General features: G+C 40.1%; 1 protein-coding gene across 7 annotated transcripts in view; it reads left to right on the plus strand.

Annotated features, from left to right (window-relative positions):
* Positions 1–1131: 1131 nt before the first annotated feature.
* Positions 1132–22235, plus strand: part of GAPVD1 (GTPase activating protein and VPS9 domains 1) — a 32867-nt gene continuing 11763 nt past the window's right edge. The window contains exons 1-17 of one of the 7 annotated variants that reach the window (XM_029999579.2): positions 1132–1151; positions 8470–8685; positions 9096–9939; positions 11235–11321; positions 12322–12456; positions 12578–12767; positions 13679–13759; positions 14598–14758; positions 15668–15797; positions 16705–16830; positions 17692–17865; positions 18171–18311; positions 18917–19051; positions 19633–19752; positions 20240–20317; positions 20447–20820; positions 21347–21434. In XM_029999579.2, the coding sequence (XP_029855439.1) occupies positions 1141–1151; positions 8470–8685; positions 9096–9939; positions 11235–11321; positions 12322–12456; positions 12578–12767; positions 13679–13759; positions 14598–14758; positions 15668–15797; positions 16705–16830; positions 17692–17865; positions 18171–18311; positions 18917–19051; positions 19633–19752; positions 20240–20317; positions 20447–20820; positions 21347–21434 (3091 nt within the window). In that variant the 5' untranslated portion in view covers positions 1132–1140. Of the gene's footprint in view, positions 1152–1605; positions 1689–5719; positions 5992–8469; positions 8686–9095; positions 9940–11234; positions 11322–12321; positions 12457–12577; positions 12768–13678; positions 13760–14597; positions 14759–15667; positions 15798–16704; positions 16831–17691; positions 17866–18170; positions 18312–18916; positions 19052–19632; positions 19753–20239; positions 20318–20446; positions 20821–21346; positions 21435–22235 lie in introns of those variants that run through there. The other 6 variants (XM_029999584.2, XM_029999583.2, XM_029999581.2 and 3 more) reach the window with 6 other exon arrangements.

Raw genomic sequence — 22235 nt, forward strand, 5'->3', positions numbered from 1 at the left:
GGCAATACAGCGTGACAGCTGGCTGTATGGTACCAGTAGGTACATTAACAGTTTGCTGGTGCCTTGTGTGTTTGGGCTTGATGAACATTTTTTTGTTGTATTTAAGTTTGCCATAGTTGTTTCTAAAATGTTATTTGGATATTAAAAGTTCAGTTACATAAGACATTCTCTTTTCTTGGAGAAGAGAATTCAGGGCAGTAACTGTGTCAGTTAAGAAAAAGGCACATAGACAATATTTTGGAGAGTGAGACATACAAAGTGTAAACGTTTGGCTTTTGTTTTGAGTTGTCTGTCGGGCAGAGCTTTGCAGGTAACTTGGGCATAAAAAGCAAGCAGCTGTGGTGGCTCAGGAGGCATCCCTTGACCCCTGAAATCGCCATCAAGTCTGGATGCTGTGCCCTTCTTCACAGAGTGCCTGGGAACTCGTCAGTTCTGGCAGGTTTGCAGCGCTGGGTGTCATTCGGAGCCACCGCCGATTGCTGACGTTGTACAGGGTGATGGGGCATCCCTCTCCGAGGGAGCTGTGCCGTACCGGCCTGGACTGCAGACGGTACTTGCGTGTCTCCAACTATCTTTTCTTTCCCCTCAGAGAACAGGCTTCTTAAATCCTCCGTTGGGACAACTTTTCATGTAATAAATTATGCTGTGCTATTTAGTTTTCCCTAGTACTTCTGCTGGGCATAGTATTTGACTTGTGTGTTATGAGGAGCAGTCGCACACGTTGGGAGTTGTGGTTTTGGTCTCTATCCCTGTCCCTGCCGATCAATCGCGCTGTGACCTTACCGTGTTCTTCTGTCAGTCTGAGCCTCCTGTTTTCTTGTACGGTTGTACCAGGCCCTGTCACGTGTCAGCGAGAGCTGTACGTTTTCTGAGAATCTTGAAAAGAAGGGCAAAGTGAAAATCGTTCTGCGACTGTGTTGCATTAATCACATCTTAGGCTGAAGCTACCTAACGTTGCTATTTATGACGAAGCAATTGGTATTATCTAGGCTGGATTGCTCCATACGGAGCACCGCTTCCACGCTTGGCGTACCTGCCTGTCAACAACTTTTGCCGTGCTTTTTGAGCCGCTGTAATGGCCGACACTTACGGATCATACCTGTCGGTAAAGCACCTGGAGATGAAACACACCGTATAGAGATGTCCTATAGGTAAACTGCCTCTGTAAGGGGATTGATTTTATACCACAACACCCAGCTTGCGCAACACCCAGCTCCCCCCCCAGCCCCAACCCAACTGAGCCCGCACCAAAGACCCCCTCAGCGTCGCTCTTCCCTCCAAATCCTTCGAGCCGCCACTCGCCTTCCTCCCAAAATAGGCGGGCTGAAATAAACGAGAAGAACGGGGGTGAGCTAAATAGAGAAAGGTGGTATTTAAAAAAAAAAAAAAAAAGGGGGGGGGGGTGTGTGGAATGGGAAGGAAAGGAGCTCAGCGCTGGGTTTTTTGGGGGGGGGGGTGCTTTATCCCCTGAGGGGGAGGCATGGGCCGGGGGGAGCGGGGCGGGGGGGGCCGACGGCGGAGCTCCGCCGTCGGCCCCCCCCGCCCCGCTCCCCCCGGCCAAGGGACTACAAGTCCCAGGAGCGCGGTCGCCGTTACCGCCCGCCGCCTGCGCAGTGCCGCGCCGCGCCTGGCTCGGGGCCGCAGCGGGAGCCGGGCGGCGGCGGAGCCGGAGCCGGGGCGCTGGCCGGGTAAGGGGTGCGCTCCTAACCCCCCCCCCCCCTTTCCTCTCCTCTTTCTTCTCCTCCGCCGTACCGCTTGGCTTCTCCCTCGCCCCGCGTTGCTGTGAGGAGGAGGAGGGCCGAGGAAGGCGAGGCCAGGCCGCCCCGCAGCCCTCCCGGCGGCCCCGGGGCCTGACAAAACGTTCTTCGGTTTTTGTTTTTTTTTTTTTTCAGGGGAAGGGAGCGGGGAAGGCGGGGGCAGCGCTCCGTGGGGACCGAGCCGCGGGGGTCGGTAGGGTGTGTGGGTGTTGAGATTTAGCGCCGGGGAGGGAGGTTTGTCCAGAGCCACGTGCGGGGTCTGCGGCGGGGGGGGGGGGAAGGCTGGCGCCGTGGGAGCAGCGAGGGGGGGGCACGGAGCGAAGTTGGCCCTAAGATTTCCTCGAGTGTTTATCTGTGCCTTTTTTTTTTTTTTTTTTTCTTTTTCCCTCTGTCAGCCACCTCCGGCCAGAGCCAGTCCTACCTGCCATGTTAGTGTGTCTGAGAACCGGTAGTTCTTGAGGTTTGCGGAGGTATTTGAAAAATTGAAGCACTTGGCAGCTGGGGCCCTCGCTGCTCTCGGCCACTGTGGGATTGGGCAACGAGTCGCTGTCGAAGCGGCTCGGCGAGAACGTCGCTGGCGTCTCTCCTTTGTGGCTTTCTGTTACGCAGGTTTAAAACTTGTAACTTGACGCGTTTTGTGACTTCCCTTTTTTGTTACCAGTAGACCCTTAATGTTGAAGAACTTGATCAAGCGAGTATCGGTCTTTTTTCTTGCAAAGTCATGATACCATGGTCTGAAGGAACAGAGCCGTCCGTTACGATGAAGCGCTCAAATCGAGCATGTGACACTACACTTACTGATAGGTAGAATGCTATTTTTGTGGACGATGCAGTCGACTCGCAAGTAGAAGCTGCAGTTTGAAGATGATGGAGGGAGGAATGGCATGGGCAGTACATGAAACCTGAAATACTGTGCTTCTGTAAAAGCAGCAGGATGGTGGTTTTAGGAAATGGACTTCTAAACTGCTGCTGCCTTGGAGGGTTCCAGAATATTTAAGATACTCCACATGAGGGTTTCAGTGTGAGATTTGTCAGGTCCTGGAGGATATACTCTGTCCTTAGTAGCAGTTACCCTTCATGGTGGACCGCGGATGCGATGTTGCACGATGAGGAAGGGAGCTACTCTCGAGAGAAGGGGCTGGGAGCTGGTTGTTTTTGTCAGTTTGAGCAGCTTCGAGTTCTGCACTTCTTCTGACTAACAGTTTATTAGTATGGCTCCTTATGTAAGGGGAACTCCTCTTTCTAGCGTTACAAGCAACTGGAGTAGATTTTGGCACAGTTATATGCTTTTGTTGATTTTATGCAGCACCGTAATATCATAGTAGATAATTTAGTAGCCAACCAATCCTGTGCATTACTGATAAGTTCTGTTAAGAGGCATGAGAAACGAGGTGCGCCTTGCACGTAAATCTTGCTGGATAGACAGTATGTTCAATGCTAGCTGCAGAGCAGCCACTGGGCAGAAACAAACTTGAGGTATGAGTTTCTTATTAATATTGATTAGATAGTTGAACTGTAGCAAATTGAAATGCATTTTGCATGTTGTACGTGCGTTTTGAGATGGTGGGTACTGTAATGTGAGAGTTCAACAGATAAGTCCTAGGTCATGGTGAACTATCCTACTGAAAAATGGACTTTTTTAGCTCAACTTTGGGAGATAGGCTGTTAGCTTATGTAAAGAATTAAGGCTTGTTAGTTATTACTATAAATATTAATGAAGAAAGAGGTACTTCATCTGGTGTGAATTAGCATGGAAGCTATTCAAGCTTGCTTAGGAATTATTTTTCAGTAAGATTGAGTGATTTCAATTTTGCCTTGCCTTGCCCTGCCCTGCCCTGTGTGTGTTAGATCTGCCCAAACTTGCTTTGGAAGTTGGGTCTTGCATAGCAAGACTCAGGAGGAGCAAATAACCCTGAGCAGGAAACACTGGAGGAGGAAGAAGAATCTGGTGTACTAGCAGTATTTACTATTTTACTTAATCTCTTTTCTGTCAACTGAACTGCAGAAATACTCAACAGAGATGTCGCCTGTTCCTGTGTGCCATGGTACAAACCCACGTACGTTGTAAGGTGGAGTTCAGCACCTAAGGATTAAATGTAGTGTTTTCCAGGACTTTTAAATATAGGAAGCAATCTGTGTCCTGCGTTCATCAAAGGCATAGATTGTCTTGGGTTCTGAGCCAAACTTATGTCACGCTGATAGCAGGGCAAAACATCTTAGATGCTGTCAGGTCATGCAATCTTTGTTGTTGGTATGGTGGAGCACCATGAAGTGAAATTGTTTGAATCGTTGTGCTAAGCTTCTCTTACTGTGTCACAGCTTTTAGTAGGTTACTAAGTAGTCTTGAAATAACTGACAAGAAATTTAAATGTTTTCATATCAAAATAAAATTGCCAGGATTGAAAAATAATTTGCACGTAGCAGGAACTATTTAATATCTGTTGTTTCTTCAGCCACAGCAGACTGTTGGATATCTAAATTTCCTAAACTGTCTCCTTTATATAGCTGCGTACAGACATCGATTATTTCAGGTATGGTGCGTGGTAGTCATAAAGCAGGTAATTGGTAATTATGGGCACCTTTTTGTTTATGAGAAACTGATAAGGTAATCTGACAAACAACTTTCTGGAATTAGTACCAGCTGAAGCTGCCGCCGCTCGCTCTGCTCTAATGCTGCCTTCTGTGGTGTGTTACCAAATACGTAACTGTGGCTAATTGCCTCTAAAGCTCTTGTCCTGAATGCTGGCGTGGAGTGAATGTTGTGCAGCCTGGGAAGGTCAGAGAATGCAACTGTTGTCCTTTCATACTGATTATAAAGGGAAGAGGTTTTTGGAGGGGAGCAGTGTGTGTCATGTAGGTGTGTTAGTGGTACAACAGTTTCTTCTTTCAAGACTGGCTGTGTTAATAATACCAGTATCTGAAGAGTAATAATGTGTGCATCTTGCTCGACTAGGTTTTTTGGGTTTTCTTTACTATGCTGCAAGTTTTCTTTAGAGCCGGTCTGAAGCCTGCTGGAGTGCTGTGTGTATTAAACTACCTGCTTTACATCTCTAGTGTTCTCAAATGTCTGCTAGAAACTTAGAGGTGGAGACAAAAGTTGTTTGCACTGTTGCTTGCTATACTTGTGTGACTTCGGAATAATTCATTTTTCAAAACTGGCAAATGGGAGTGAATGAGGCATTCCTCTTCATAGAGGTGTATTTCAGTGGCAATCACTAGCAGTCAAATTAGTTTAATTTTTATGGAGGATTGTAAAGACGGGGAAGCTGCAGATCCCTTTTTCTTGTACATTAGGGTAAAAACTGCTGTTGCGCCGTTGACTTCCTGCAGATTGACAGGAAAATCTTGCAGATTTTCATAGTTTTTGACAAAGCAGCGGTACTTATTAACCTGCTGCGGTTCAGTTCCTAATCAATTCTTCTCTTGCTTTCGTTATTTATGGTGTTCTACAGTAGAGACAGATAAGATAGACACATGGGTAGTGTCAAATTGATAGGATATTATCAAGTAGTCATGGGACCAGTATATTTAGAACTGCAGGTGTGGGTAATGGTAGCCTTTGGAGCTTTGTTTTGTTTTGGGCCTGAAGTTCATGGTGGCAGTTAGTTTGCAAAAAATCAGAATGCACAGTAGAGTGCAGTTTCTCACAGTTACTCAGTGCTTCAGTGTCTCTGTTTAATGGCTGTGATGCTCTGCCATGAGGAAATGCCCAAATCGTTTGTGTGTTAGGTGGTAACTTCACTTTCCGAGTGTGTGCGATGCCCATACTGTCTTTTTCAGGTGGCATCACAAATGGTACAGTATTGTTTTGCAGTAGCCTGACCTTTTCTACTGTTTTGTTGCTCTTGTTTGTTGGACAAGTGGATTATATGCATGTGTCTTAGGTCTCTGGACTGTGTGGGAGTCTTACATGCTTTCTGAGTATTAACTGATTTCTTTTTTTTTTTTTTAATTGTCCGTAGCTCCAGAAAAGGTTACCAGCAATTTAACTGCTGTTTTGATAATCATAACTTACCAGAAAAGGTGTACTGTTTCCAGGCCACCTTTGTCTCTTTTGCTGACTGGGCTTTTGGAGTTCACTCCCACCTGTGGGCCAGGGGAGAAAAGAATGGTCTTTCCTCAGAGGCTGAAAGCTGTCGGAGTGCTTAGCCCATCCCTGATGCTGAAAACATCTTCTCTAGTAAAAAAAAAAAAAAAGATATCGAGTCAAACAGTGAGAGAAATCACTTTACTTGTAAGTATATGAGACACCTCAGAAGCCGTTTAATCGGCTTGTCTACTGTTAAATGTGTTTATAACGAGTGACGCAAAAATAGAAACTTGTTTTGAGATTTGGCAAGGCAAAGGCATAGGAACGTGGGCGAAGTCAACAGGCTGTTCATAGGGGATACCCCATGTGGGTCCCCTGTTCCTTCTCAAAACTTGCTTACAAGCAGGAGAACCACTTGGATGAACTTTCTGTCCAGAAAAGTGGAGCCGGTGGGTGGACACCTTAAAACAGAAAATGTCAACTAAAACTGTTAAGTTTTGATAAACTATGATTACTCTTAAGTACACCCTTACAGTGGAAAGCATCTGAAAAGACAGAAGGTAGTTCTGCAGATCTTGTGAATGTATGGTTTTTATGGATGCAACCTCTTTTTCCTGGCTGATACTAATAGCTTATAGCCTAATAACTAGTTACTGTTGTGTTCGCAGGCAGTATCAAGTTTACTGCTATTTTTTTTTTGCGAGCCCTTAAATTCTGGAACCAAAAATAAATTTGTTGCAAGAAGTCATTATTTGTTTCTCAGAGCACTTTGGCAGTAATGTCAGTGTTTCTTTTTGTAATCATTTCTCTGAGACTGTCCTCATTAAATTAGTGCATCCTTCAAGTTCCTTGCTTAATCTCATTTTTGGACGCATCAGCTGTAACCACTGATTAGGGTTGCTGGGTTTTTTTTGGTTGGGTGGGGGGTTTTTTTGTTTGTTTGAGAGCTTTATATACACAGTTGTCTGTATTTGCTAGGAATGGCCTTCAAACCATCAGGTGTAATAAGATTGCAATTTTTTATGCATGAAGGCTTGTGACAGCATCTCTTTTTGTCTCTGCTAGGGTTTTGGTTGTGAGGTTAAAACTCAGTGATGGTTGTCAGTGCACCTGGTTATCAGGCTTTCTCCACACACTGAAAAAATCCCAACAAATGTAAAACCTGTGCCTAATTAGGGAGCTAATCTGTATTCTTCAGAGAGGATCATCTCCTGCTATGCTGAGCAGTGAACCACAGATCTTTAAAACACTAAAAGAGGAGAGCATTAGGCTGTACATTATAACTACATTATTTGTAGTTTCTCAAGCATGGACTAAATGGTTTTGTGGAGCAAGGCTCCTCAAGAGTCACTACAGGTTGCGGGAAGTAAATTTTTCATTTAACTGTAGTATGGCTTTGAAGGGTTCATCACCAGACACCTTGACAGCTCTGACATATATCCATCAGCAATATATCTGACAGATAGCTGTTACACATTATATCTGGATCAACCCCTTTTTCTTCCCAAATCAGCTAGTATGGCTGTTAGTTCTGGTGGGGAAGAAGGTGTAAAGCAGTTAATCATTAATTCTATGGAAACATAATCTCATCTGCATGGTTCTACCCCTTCCCTTGTCAGCATTAATGCAGGTGATGTTTTTTTTTTTCTTCCATAGAGTTCATTTTTAGATGGATTAGCTCCTTGAACTTGTTTTGAATGGTGTGGTAGTCTTTAACTGCTAACTGGTAACTTAAGAAGTTCTCTAATTACGAAGTTAGAGCTGATGTTACATTGCAACATAACAGTAGTTTGTGTAGATTTTTGTCTCTGATGTGCTATGAAAGCCTACAGTTGTTTCAGTTTTTCTCTCTTTAAAACAACATTTTTGGATCATGGCCCAAAGAAATATTCTTCTGAATTGAAATATTTGAGGAATTTTTTCTGAATGAGTTCTACTGTTGAGCAAAGTCTCCAGACTTAATTTCCAACTTCTGCCTTATCTGGGTATTGATACTCCTTGATTTTATTTAATTTTTTTTTAATTAATAATAATATTATTTAAAATTTCTTAGCAGAAAACACCAATATTGGGAGCTTGGTGCTTCTCATGCATAGGTGAGAGAGGTCATTTGTTTTAACAGGCCAGAGATAACCACACCCAAGTACTTGGATAGTGCTGCGTTACGTGGGTGTGCTTTAGGACAAAGTAGTAAGTGCAGAAATCTTTTTGCCTGTTCATCAGACTGTGGGTTGGCATGGGACCCCTCTTCATCTCCATAAGCCTGTGTCACTTAAGCTGCAGTAAGGGCCACATCTCTCCAAGTAGTGGCCGGTTTCTTACCTTGTGTATTGGAGGTGTGGTGCTGGAGTTTTGTAGCGCTGTACTGTATTACTATTTCAGTTCATGGGTGTGAGTTGAAAATACCATTTGCTACTATGCAAGTGTCCCTGATGTGCTGACATAACAAGGGGTTAATGAAATTGGCAATTAGGAAACCTTGCATTAAGGAGTGACTCAGTCATTAAGTGGTGGGCTGTGGATTGGAGAGAACATATTAATATGCTACCATGGAAGGGGCACAGCAGTATTTACTGCTAAGTGTAAGTTTATGACCTGCTTATCACTTCATTGAGGCTGACAGAACTTGTTCCCTAACTGTTGTAATTCACCTGTTTCATTTAGTTTCTTTCTTTCTTTCAGTGAGTACTGTGTAACCCGCTCACTGCCCAAGATGGTGAAGCTGGATATACACACGCTAGCTCATCACCTCAAGCAGGAACGGCTGTATGTAAATTCAGAAAAGCAACTTATTCAGAGGCTCAATGCAGATGTATTGAAGACAGCTGAAAAGCTGTACCGCACAGCATGGATTTCCAAGCAGCAAAGGATTAACTTGGACAGACTGATCATAACAAGGTGATTTCGGGGGTGGGGGTGGTCCTGGCAAGAACAAGCTCCTAAACTTCTGTGAATTGCAGCGAATCCATCAGATTTTTCGCATTTAGTATCTGGAGTCCTTTGCTGTACTAATTGTAAAAATAGTAAGGTTTTAAAGCAGATCTCAACTAGGGAATCTGACTCACCTGAAACTTACTTGTTGGCTGTTTAAGCTACCTTTTTTGAATATATGTGTGTGATTTGCTTCTGTTCATAGTTTATTGCAGCAAATTCTCCTTGTTCCTGAATTTGCAAATCATTTGTATTAACTGTACGGAAAGACTTTTTTCATTGGTTGTAGTCTTGTTAATAAATTGACCATGTAGCATCTTTTATGAAGTTTGTTTGCTTAAGAGTTACTTAAACTGTTTCAATGTTTTTCTTTAAAGTGCTGAAGCTTCTCCTGCTGAATGTTGCCAGCATGCTAAAATCCTGGAGGACACGCAGTTTGTGGATGGATATAAGCAGTTGGGATTTCAGGAGGCTGCTTATGGAGAATTCCTAAACAGATTGAGAGAGAACCCTAGGCTTATTGCATCCTGTCTGGTTGCTGGAGAGAAGCTCAACCAGGACAACACTCAGAGTGTCATTCACACAGTCTTTACCTCCATTTATGGCAACTGCATCATGCAGGAGGATGAGAGCTACCTCCTCCAGGTCCTTCGTTACTTGATTGAATTTGAACTCAAGGAAAGCGACAACCCTAGGCGGCTGTTGAGACGAGGCACCTGTGCATTCAGCATCTTATTCAAACTTTTCTCTGAAGGACTCTTTTCTGCAAAACTTTTTCTTACTGCAACTTTACATGAGCCAATCATGCAGCTTCTGGTTGAAGATGAAGACCACTTGGAAACTGATCCAAACAAGTTAATTGAGAGATTCTCCCCAGTACAACAGGAAAAGTTATTTGGAGAGAAAGGCACAGAAAAGTTCAAGCAAAGAGTCCAAGAGATGGTTGACTCCAATGAGGCCAAGCTGGTGACCTTGGTGAACAAATTCATTGGCTATCTCAAACAAAACACTTACTGTTTTCCTCACAGCTTGAGATGGATTGTGTCACAAATGTACAAAACGCTCTCGTGTGTAGACAGGCTGGAGGTTGGGGAGGTCAGAGCAATGTGCACAGATCTTCTTCTAGCGTGTTTCATCTGTCCTGCAATTGTTAACCCAGAACAGTATGGGATCATTTCTGATGCTCCTATAAATGAGGTGGCAAGATTTAATCTGATGCAGGTATGATTCACTTTAAAGTAGTCTTTTTTTTTTGTTTGTTTGTTTGTTTTTAAAGAGAAATGTTCTTGGCCTTTTTTTCCCCACTAGAACTGATGTTACTACAGTAAATGTAAAGGTACTGTCCCTCCTACCTATAAGACGAATGCTAGCAAAATATTTGTGTTAATTGCTGTTGAAAAGGCATGCTCTAAAGTTTATCTGTTTGCTTAAAATATTGACTTTAAAAAATTGATAGCATGTATTCCTTTATCTCTTAAAAGAGTTGCAAATGTACTTTATAAAAGCTATTATAAGGGATGGAAGCTAAAGTGTAAAAGTGATTATGAGATGAATTCTGGAATGTGTGTAAATGAATGTTGTGCTGTTCTTGCTAATGTTAAATATTATGCCAGGTATTGCACAAAATAATGAAATATTTTGCTGAAAAAACCTTCTTGTCTGGCAGTAATGACCAGTATTTCTGGTGGGTAGCTATCTACTGTTTCATTAGACCTTAGAGTATTCCCCGGGCCTCATGCCCAATTTTTGTCTTTGTGCAAATACTTGGGCAATTTAATGATAGCATGTAGAGGTGTATTCTGAAGGTATTAAGCAATGCTTGTCTGACTGAGGATATTCGCCACACAAGGAACAAAACCTACTTTTTAATGTTGTCTATAAACTGGACAGTGAGTGATTCTCACAGTATAATCCTTCTGGTGAGTTTTACTCACTAGACTGTTACTGACAGGGTCTTGCCAGTGTTTTTCTAAAATACATTAGCAATCCTCTCCTGTGTCACTGCTTGCCTGTTGTAGGAGAGCTTGCAGTTGGCAGCTCTTTAAATTTGAGAGTTGTTTTGCAGTTGGAGATTAATGAGGAATATATGCTCTGAAACAAGGGTTAGCCCTCTTGCTATTTTTTATCCTCCAACATATTATTAGTAAAATATATATATAGCCTGTTAAAGTCTCTAGGTTTAAGATGACCTAGATTCAACTCTCAATTCTGACGTGTTGTAAAAACAAAACATGCTTTGTTCCTGGGAAGGGGGGAAGTATGGATGCTCATAGCATACTGTGTGTGCAAATTTTCTTGGTAACTGCAATGACTGCTTTTTTTCTAAAGCTTCTTGCATTTTTTCTGCCCTGAAAGCAAGTTTAAGACTCTGTCCACTCAATCAGGAGTATTTCTCAGAGTATTAACTGAAAAAAAATTTAGAATGGAGGATTTTTTTAAACTATTTTTTATAATCGGGTCCATCATGATGATGATGATTTGAAATGCTTATTCTTCATACTTCTTTTTAATTTCAGGTTGGGAGACTTCTGCAGCAATTGGCAATGACGGGTTCTGAAGAGGGAGATCCGCGCATGAAGAGTAACCTTGCTAAATTTGACAAAGTAAGAACCCAGACTAAAAAAAGCTAAGACTTGTGTGTGTACTTCCTCCTTCTGCAGTCACTTGTCAGACATTGCAAAGGACTTTCTAAGTGTTTAAATTCCAAGTTACATGTACTGAAAGACAGATTAAATCCTGTACAAAGCTGGGAACAAAATCTTGAGTACTAGAGTTAAGGGTTGGGGATTCTTGCTTCTACTCTGACATAATACTTCTCAAAAGAAACTACAAAAAAGAAATAAAAGCAAGTTACCTTTTAAACTGACATGCTGAATTATTGTCTGTGGTTTTTCTACTGAATCTAAAGAAAACACTTTGATCTGAAGACAACTTTTGTATGAAATCTGGTTTAACACCAAGTAATTTGTTAGTGCAAGTAACTACTGTCACTTTTTTGCGTAGTTTTGCTTTTTTTTTTTTTTGTTCAGCTTTTCCTTTGTTAGTATGAATCATCCATAGCAATACTGAAATTAGCTTCACCAGAGGAATAGTGAAACTAATGATCTTTGATGTATTGCCATATGTTTAAAAAACTGTTGATTTGTTTGTGTAACTTCCAGGGTTTTGCTAACTATAATTGTTACATAGTCATCATACAAAGTTACACATTTATTATACAAGTAGCATTCAATCAGATTAGAAAGTGATATTGTGTGTTGCTTCCTTGTTTCACTTTTAGTCTGTGCTCAGTAGATTCTTCAGGAAGGGGCAGTTTAATTGCCATAAAACAGTTTAATTTTTTTAAAAATTGTAAGAAGACACTTAAATAAATAATACTTTTGAATGCAGAAAAGGAATGAAGGAAATGCTAAAACTAACTGTGTGCTTTCCTTGCTTGCTCTTCAGTGATTTTAATGATACATGGTATTTTATCCTAAGATTTTAAAAGTAGGAAGCAAAACTTACATCGTTATGTAAACTACTTAAATCTTGTTGTAACTATGTTCTTTCCAAACTGTAGTAAATTGTGTCTCATTTAAAAACTATGTCTTCTCTTTGCAGAGCTGTGTTGCTGCTTTCCTGGATGTAGTAATCGATGGGCGTGCTGTTGAAACTCCTCCAATGTCTTCTGTTAACCTTCTGGAGGGGTTGAGTAGAACAGTGGTTTACATGACATACAGCCAGCTAACTACTCTGGTAATATCTTAAATTCTTAAAAAAGAGTAGTATAAACTTGTTCCCATATGTTTACAGATAGGATAAACAAGGCTGATAATTTACACTGCAATTTTTACCAAGACTAACTGTAAATTTTTAGGTTGGCTTTATGCGGAATGTAATGTCAAGCGATCAACTTAAGGAAGATCGGATGGCTTTGGAAAACTTGCTGGCAAACTTACCCCAGAACAAACCAGGGAAAAGCAGCAGCCTTGAAATGACTCCATATAATACCCCACAACTTTCTCCTGCAACTACTCCAGCTAACAAAAAAAATCGATTACCGATAGGTAAGGAGAGCGAGCAGACTTCTTGCATGATTTCTGATACCTTGATACATTTTCTGTGCCATTTTTTCAGTCATCTCTTGGGGCTACTCTTGGACTACACCTTCAGTTCTTACTTTTTCTGTGTAGATGGTGAAGAATTTTCTTTTGCATAGAAGGCCAGGTAACTTCCTTACTTTCTGATCCAAGCATGGTGAGCTTCATCACTCTGGATTGAACTTGAGAAAACCACTGGAGTGGTTGGTAGTCACGCTAGTGCAATGATAATAAAGGGAAAGTTTGAAGATGGGAAGCAGATCTAGGAGAGAAGATTGCTTAGGAAAGTGGTAAGATGGAAGCAATGACATTTAATTAGTGGGATAGAATAAGTTTCAAATTTTTGTGTCTTAGAAGAGAGCAAATGTGGAGGAGGATGAAAAAGCAAGAGCAGAACTTTTAGAGTATGTGCTGAGAAGAGAAGCTTTCTTCTTCCTTCATTATTTGCCCGGTCTAATTCTAAACGTTAGTATATTGTAATGGAATTTTACGTTCGTTTAGGGTTTTGTCCTCTTTTTGAATAGGATTTCTTGAACTTTTCCATTTCAATAGTATTTTCTTTTAAAATAGGAAGTGTGCTACTCTCCTTCAGTGTATATTTACATTAATGTGACCACATGGGATATTTTTGTTTGTTTGAGAGATTTGGTGTTAGTGTCTAACAGGATAAAAATATGTAGAGCCTGCTAAGTGGCGAAAACCCCCACAAAACCAACCCCAAAACAAACCTATCCCATGTTGTTTTAACTCTACTTCTGAATGATTCTGGTCTTATGCCTATAAAATAGTGGCTCAACAGCATTTATTTTATGGTATAAAATAGGTTTTGCTCAAAGTTTTTATTTCTTTTGTTTCATTTTAATGCTTTCGAAATCCAGGACAGCAATTGGCAGCCATTACTGCCTGGGATACTTCTGCTACCAATCTTTCAGCTCATATAACTCTAGTAACCCCTTTTGGTGGGTAATGCCCTCTTTCCATTCTTCACTGTGAAACTTTTACTTATAACACATGACTAAGCATGCCTTTGGTTTACTTTGGCAATCAGTTGCTTTTTCAGATTTCTTCATTGTTTTCTATATGAAACTCATTTCATATGTACATGTAGTTTTTAAAATGACCTTGTGTGCCTTTGTGTGATAATCAGAATTTGGCTGTGACTTCTGCACACTTGCCTTGTTTTCCCCGAATCAGATAAAGAAATAACTGGTGTCATGCTGCCATACTTATAAATCTTAATTCCATGTGGGTGTTTTTCCTTCCACAGTGCCAAATGTGGGAATATGAGGCTACTTGAAAAGGCTAATGAAGAGCCACAAAATAATCAAAGTAAACCACCTAATGTTGAATTGTGTGTCTGAGTTTGACACACCTGTTAGAATAAGATTTCCCTGCTTTTTAGGAGAAAAAGCTTCTAAATAAATCAATTAAACACAGTTATAAACCACAGGAACATAGACCTTTTTTTGTTGGTAACAAACTTCTTCATTTTCTCAATTAATTTATTAAGGGTCTTTCTGTGATTGGAGTAAACTGTATTTGTGTAGGCAAACAGGACGTAGTATACCTTGTTTCTCTAAACTTTTATGTTGAGAGTTTGCTTTTTCACAGTTCAGTACTCAAATTTAAACACTAGTTCCATCTCTCAGTCTAATATGACTTTTAATTTTGTAAGTTTATTTAGTATGCATATTATTAATTCAAAACATTGCCGTTCTGTATTTCCATTGTATTGTCTTTTTCCTCTTCAAACGAGGAAAAGCTTTCTGATGTTGATATTTCAAAATACTTTCTTAGCAACTCGTAGCAGAAGTAGATCAAATATTCTAATGGATCAGCACGGAGATCATGAAGGATCGTCCCAGGAGACTATCCCAGAAGTTCAGCCAGAAGAAGTGCTGGTGATTTCTTTGGGGACAGGTCCACAGATTACTCCAGGAATGATGTCAGAAAATGAGGTATGCAAAAACTATCATGTCTCAGATATTTTGAAACGTACAGCCTCTGTGTTCTCTAATAGCAGAACAATGAAGTTGTGACACTAAGTTTGGGTAATAAATCTAGAATGGGAATTAAAATCCTTACTTTATTTTGCTGAACTTGGGGGTTGTAGCTTTCAAATTTCCCTTTGTTAGGTGTCCCGTCCGTGTCCCTCCCCAGCCCTCAGTTAATATATCTGCAAGGTGTGAAAAGCAGTATATTAACACAGGAAAAGTGAACCTGGCAGATTGATGAAGAGGCTTTGTCATCTAGCATGCTTAAGAGCAAATTTGGGCTATTGTTTCTGAGCCTAAAGAAACTGATTCAATTATCTGTCTGCATGCTCTGTCCTTTGGATCAAGTGGCACAGGTGAATGACAGAACTGGAACACTGATCCCGACGTTTTTGGCAGCTCAGACTTGAAACACACAGGCCCAGCTTCTTGTGAGGGCAGAGCTGTGGTTGTGCCGCCATGAATGCCTTCAGACTATGTTGCTTAGGGTAAGGCTGGGTTTTTTTCACCAGCCCTGGCACGGCTTCTGCTTTCATCTTTGCTGCCTTGCCAGATAGTTCAGATTATCTCCTTTTGCAGCCTTGTAAGGATCAGTTTCCATGTTATATTAGTCTGCTGGGGTGTTGAGGGAGCTGGTGGCTCCATTGTTATCAGGACTTGCCTTATGTTCACGTCTTGGTTACCTTACGTTCTCCCCAGGCTCTGACTTTGGAGATAGCTGTCTCTTTTCAAACTGTATGTTAGAAATTTGATTGTGCCATTAACATCTAGGGAAAACAAAGCAAAAAATGTATGTAATGTTTTATTTACTATTTAATTATCTGAAAAATAGATTATTTTAAGGAAGTCTTGTTTCTTTCCCCCATTCTCCAGGTCTTAAATATGCAGCTTGCAGATGGCGGACAAGGAGATGTCCCTGTTGATGAAAACAAACTCCATGGTAAACCTGATAAAACCTTGCGCTTTTCCCTCTGCAGTGATAATCTGGAAGGAATATCTGAAGGTGAAGGGCTACTTAAGTCTTGAAGAAATCTTGTCCCCCTTTTTTTTTGTCCTTAACTATAAAAGGAACTTCTGTTAAACACAGCATGTCATCTTTGCCATTTTGAAGACTGTGCTATTTTATTGTGAGAGCCTGTCTTTTCTCTTAGCCATTCAAAGAAAAAAGTCTGGAGCTAAATTTTGAACTGCAAAGGCATAACTGAGTCTGAGAATTAGGAAGAAAAAACTAAGTGTATTTAGAAAAAGAAAAGAGAGGGATTTAAAAAAATTTTTTTTTTTTTTGAAACTTAAGTGCAATACTAATTATTAAGATAATCTAACTTGGCTCTAAACTTAGACTTCTCAGACTTATTTTTCATCATGTTTTAATAAGCTATTACATACCTCAGAATAGTTTCTGGACTCTGGACAACTCCTTTATATGAATCTCAGACACACAACAAAGCACAGGCTTATTTGTGGTATTGAAGAGGTTTGTACAGATTACTCGGCGTGCGTTATTTTGTATAACTTCCATAGCTTAGTTTTTCTTCTCTCTCTCCTCAAAATAAGAAAACAAATTCATGGACACGTAAACAAATTAACGGCAAAGACTTTATTGACTTTTTAGTTACAGTTAAGTATGGTAATGTTGAGTTTCTAGCCATTTCTGGTAATGTATTTGTAGATTATTGTTAGTATAGTATTCCAAACCTAGGAAGTACAAATCACAGTGTGGGTTAAGTATCTATAGAATAGGGATCAAGAGTAGAACAAATGCACATTTAGTTCATCAATTCAGTATTTTATATTAGAACTGGTACTTTATTTCTTTTCATCTTTCTAGTTAATTGTGTCCTGGATTGTTAATGCTGTGTATTTAGGAACTGTTATTCAAATTAGATTTACAGTAAAATCTGTTTTTACAGGTCCTTCAAATCGCTCCAACTCTGTGTCATCTTTGGATTTAGAAGGGGAGTCTGTGTCAGAGCTTGGCGCAGGCCCCTCTGGGAGCAATGGCGTTGAAGCTCTGCAGCTGTTAGAGCATGAACAAGGCAGGTGCACATTCTCTAATACAAGAGCCTGAGGTGCTGTAGATGGTAAAGCCCGAGTTCTGTGGAAAAAGGTTGAAAAATGGACTAGTTCAGGAAAAAATAAGTAAAAGTTTTCCTTGTGCAATCATTCTTGTGTATGTTTATGGTTTTGGTTTGGTTTTTTTTCTCAAGAAATACTACTTGCAGTCTGTTGTTAGGAAAAGGAAGTTGCATGGGGTTTTGAGGCTTAAGTCCTTTATAGGAAACTGCTTGTAAAGCTTTGCTTGATACTGAGTTTTTCCCCTTCAGGGAATAGGGTGATATGGATTGGAGTAGTCTTAAAGCATCTGGATAGCTTCCTGTTTAATATATATTTGTCAAACGCTGGAACAGGTTGCCCAAAGAGGTTGTGGTGTCTCTAGCCTGGAGATATTCAAAACATGATTGGACATGACTGTGAGCAACCTGCTGTAATTGACCCTGTTTTGAGCACAGGGTTTGGACTTGAATGATATCTAGAGGCCTAAGCTTTTCTGTGATAAGTTCTTACAGGCATTGTATCAGTTTCTTGATAGTGCACTAAATTTTATTTATTTTGTCTGTCAATTTAGTTGATAGGTCACCATGCGTAGTTTAAGATTTTTCTCCTTATGTCTCAAATGTGCTTAAAAACTGTTTTCAGGCAGCATCTCTTGAATAGTACACTGCTTTGCAGGCCTTACTTTAAAACACTGTCTTACCTGACAGAATTAGATGGTGGTTTTGTTTGTGTTGGTTTTGTTGTGGTTTTTTTTTTCCCCTATAATGTACTTTTACAGATTTTCAATCAGAAGTAAATGGAGAAACCTTTCAAAAAATTGAGAACTTTTTATTTTTACATAGCCACAACTCAGGATAATCTTGATGACAAGCTCCGTAAATTCGAAATCCGTGATATGATGGGGTTGACTGATGACAGAGATATATCAGAAACTGTGAGTGAAACGTGGAGTACAGATGTCTTGGGAAGTGACTTCGATCCAAACATCGATGAAGATCGCTTGCAAGAAATAGCAGGTAACTCAGTGGTGCATCTGGTATGTTAAAATGCTTCATGCTTGCTCTAAAATAGTGAGACTGCAGAGCCCTCCTCCTCCCTTTCTACATAGGTGTGTTTCATTGATTAAACTGGAGCTTTTCTTTAAGAGGATTTTGTGTGCATGACCTGGATTGTATTTAGTTGCTCATTGCTATCTTTTAAACATTTTCTTTCATGATTACTTTATTAAGGACGCTTAAAATGTGTTCTTACTTTTCTCTCTTATTAGAGCTGTCTTCAGGAAGCCTATATCTAGCTATACGCTTTGGCTTTACTTTTGCAGGTGCAGCTGCAGAGAACATGCTAGGCAGCTTGCTGTGTTTACCAGGCTCAGGATCCGTGTTGCTTGATCCCTGCACAGGTTCAACCATATCAGAAACCACAAGTGAGGCATGGAGTGTGGAAGTATTACCAAGTGATTCAGGTCAGAATCATGCAGTTCTTGCTTATTTCTTTGGCGTGAATCAAGACTCTTCCAGAGGCATGTCATGCAAAACAACAGCCTCTTCTTCTCTTTCTTTGAGAAATTACTGTCCTAGGGTTAAGTTCGTGTTTGTGAATACTTCCAGTATTAAAAGGACAAACTCTTCCTAGGCAGAGAGAAGATAGAAAGCATTGTGAGAGACTTACTGTCACTTAAGAAATTCTTAAGGGCCAAAAAGGGAGAGAAGGGATTGCAAAGCAAAATTCTGTTTGCTTTCCTTCCCTGTGATGTTAAGTAGGGCTATGTAGGATCACAGTTTACGTTGGTTAGTGAAGATTTGACTGTATACTGTTGTATCTAAGAAATACAATACTTAAAACAGTAAAAACTTCTTAGAATGCCTGTGCAGATAGAGCATTGCTATCTGTGCAGAGTCCTGCCTTCTGTATAGGAAGAAAACTCTTGCTGAAGTGGTTGAGTTAGCTTAGAACTTAATATACTAAATCAACACGTATCCCCCTCCCTTCTGTATGTGAGTATTAAGGGAGCATGGCATTGAGTAATGATACTTTTTCTCTCTACTCTCCATTGTCTCCTTTTTGTAGAGGCCCCAGACTTAAAACAGGAGGAAAGACTACAAGAACTGGAAAGCTGTTCTGGGCTGGGTAGCACATCTGATGACACAGATGTAAGGGAGGTCAGTTCTCGACCCAGTACACCAGGCCTCAGTGTTGTATCAGGTGTGTTTAATTGTCTCTGAAAACACGCTGCTCTGTTAGAACATGATCAGTATCCGCTTTGCTGTGCTTGCTTTAGTTATACATTATTTCACTCATAAAATAACTTTTTGCACTTATTCTGGAATTTTCAAAGCAGTAATTCTTTGTTCATCTTACAGAAGAAATAAAAAAGGCAGCAGAGCGTTGAATACTCTGTGCTACAATAGCAATGGTTAGCAGTGGGGTATTGATTTGGAAGAAACTCCTAGCTTTCTTGCATTTAGTTTTATTATCACAACTTCTTTTATTTAAGTAAATCAGCATTTATCTACTTCAGTTCTTTGTTTTCTGCAAAGTATTTAACAGTGTGAAGTGTCTTTTTAATGCCCATTTGTCAAAGTGTATTCATGCCTGTGTTAAAACAGTTGTAGAGCAGAAATAACATTTTATTCTAGGAGTATAGAAATTCATAATGTCTCTAGGTCCTACTGTGAGTTAGGACTTGATTATTGCAGTGTTCACCAAACATTTTAACAGTTTCAGGATTTTGCTTCCTTTTTCTCTGAAAGACTATTACAGATGGTTCTTTTGTTATGTGTAAGGTATTAGTGCAACATCTGAAGATATTCCTAATAAGATTGAGGATCTCAGGTCTGAATGTAGCTCTGACTTCGGGGGAAAAGATTCCGTGACAAGTCCTGACATGGATGAAACGGCCCACGGTAAGTTAATTACCTGTAAATGAGAATTAGAATCTCTGATAACTGAAGTCTCACAAATGACATTTGTAGAATCCTTAAATTCTACAATTTCTCCCAGTTTCAAAGTTCTGGTGGCTAAGCTTAACGTTTCCTTATTTGCTAGCAGTGTATTTGTTCGACAAAGAGACTCCAGTACTTTATAGTACTAGGGCTTGAGTACTAGATCCAAGATCACCTTTTCCTAAGTCAGTTTGATTACATCGACTGTCCTCTTGCATTTTGGAATCAGTCTGCTCCTCAAGATTTCCCCACTTATTGTGATGTAATTCTTTGATCATTTCAGCATACTACAGAGATCTGTCCATATAAGAATATCTTTAAGAATATTTTGCAATATAAGTTCTGTAAACTTTTGTTGCTGAGGGCTGTTTTTCCAGTGTCTCTTATGTTGTAGGTAGTTCTTGGTACAGCACTAACTTTTTTTTTTTCCTCCCCCCCTGTATTTCAGGAGCCAGTCAGTTGACATCTCCCCCTTCTCAGACAGATTCTTTGCTTGCATTGTTCGACCCTCTCTCGTCAAATGAGGGTGAGTTGTAAAGAATAAGCTTTTTTTAAAAAATAGGCATTTTTCAATGCTTCTATGTTAGTACCTGCTAATTTGGAAGAATCTTTAAAAAAAAAAAGTGTGTGTCTTCTTTTATGCTTATGACTGCAGGTGCATCAGCTGTAGTAAGGCCTAAAGTACACTATGCACGACCCTCTCATCCACCACCAGATCCACCGATCTTGGAAGGAGCTATGGGAGGTAATGAGGCCCGATTACCAAACTTTGGGTTTCACGCTTTAATTCCAACTGATTTAGAAGCATTCAAGCAGAGGCATTCTTATCCAGAGAGGCTAGTCCGGAGTAGGAGTTCAGATATAGTATCATCAGTTCGGAGACCTATGAGTGATCCTGGGTGGAACAGACGTCCTGGTAATGAGGAGAGGGAGCTTCCTATGCCGAACACAAACGCTGGAGCAGCTGTTCTGGTAGCTGCATCTCAGTCATCATCTTCATCTCCCAGTAAAGACTCCTCTAGGGGAGAGGTAAGGATTCTATTTTTTTTTTTTTTTTTCTAGCATGCCCACTTTAATTATGCATCTAACACCAGAAAGCTGGTATTAAATGTGTTTAGCCAAGGAATTACAATGCGCTTTTGTTACCTTTTAAACGTTGGCCAATGATGATTTACAAGCTAAAGCTGCAGATGTTCAGAGTGGCTTAAATGAATCTGGCTTCTCTTGTAATTCCTGGATGAGCTTTACTTGATTTGGTGGGACTTCACAAATAGATTTGTTGCAGTGTTTAAATGTAAAATGCTGCAGCATCCTGAGAAGTAATTTTCTCTAAAAAAGAAATAAGTGAAATCTAAGTTTCCTCATGTCTTTAGTTTTGCATTTATAGGCTGCCCTCTTCAGGTGGGATATTTCTAACTTAATCTGCTATGGCTTTCTGTGCTCTGCTGTAGTTTTTGTTTTTACAGTCAATGTAGCAAAACCTCATGTAAAGGAGAAATTTTGTCTTTACACTTGATATGGTAAATGCTTAAATGTAGACTCTGCTCTTCTACAGATTGAAGAACGAAAAGACAGTGATGATGAGAAGTCTGACAGAAACAAGCCCTGGTGGAGGAAACGTTTTGTGTCTGCTATGCCCAAAGGTAGATCATGTCCATCTGGTTTTGGTACTTTATTAAGAGTGCATGGTGCCTTTATTATATCTTTAGTCACTTTTATGGAAAGTTTTTACAGTTTCACTTTGAAAAGCTGACCAGATTGATGTAGATTTGTTACACAGTAATAGCTGTCCTGTTTAATTTTGAGAAATAAAGGAATCTTATTTATAAAATTGCAAGTGTTGCAGTAAAGAGAGAATTATTGAAATATAAAGTATGCAGTACCTATAAAGAGGTGTGTAAGCTGAAAGGAATTTGATTAGGCATTGTGTTATCTTAATCATTCGGTAACCTTGGAATCCTTTTGTGAGGCCAGTCATTTCATAGTTGTATGATATTAACTTCAGGGCAGCTTCACTGAGAACTAGTAATTCTCTATGGATGGTAGCGTGCTAGTTGAAGGATATTGATAACTTAGGGTATCTCTTGTAACACAGCATGAGTGGAAATTAGACTTTGGCTATTTACAAAGTAAAGCTTGTGCAAGATAATATTTTGCTTTCATGCTGTGAATAATGACAACTGGGGATGGAACAATGTGTGCAATATTAGATATTCTTGCCTTTTTTTAAAACAGACTTTCAGTTAGAAAAGAACCAATGTAATCCTTGCAGTCTCTGTGTGACTCTAGATAATGTTATAGTAGCTTAATACCACTTTGTTTGCTTTTCCATTTCACAATGTGCTGACTTTGCATCTTCTCCCTGAACTTACTAGTGGGAACTAGTTGCCAGGAAAGATTCATGTCATTATGACCAATATTTGAGTTAGGACTATTGGTAAACT

The sequence above is a fragment of the Aquila chrysaetos genome, chromosome 24 (genome assembly GCF_900496995.4).
Source record: "Aquila chrysaetos chrysaetos chromosome 24, bAquChr1.4, whole genome shotgun sequence".
NCBI lineage: Eukaryota > Metazoa > Chordata > Aves > Accipitriformes > Accipitridae > Aquila > Aquila chrysaetos.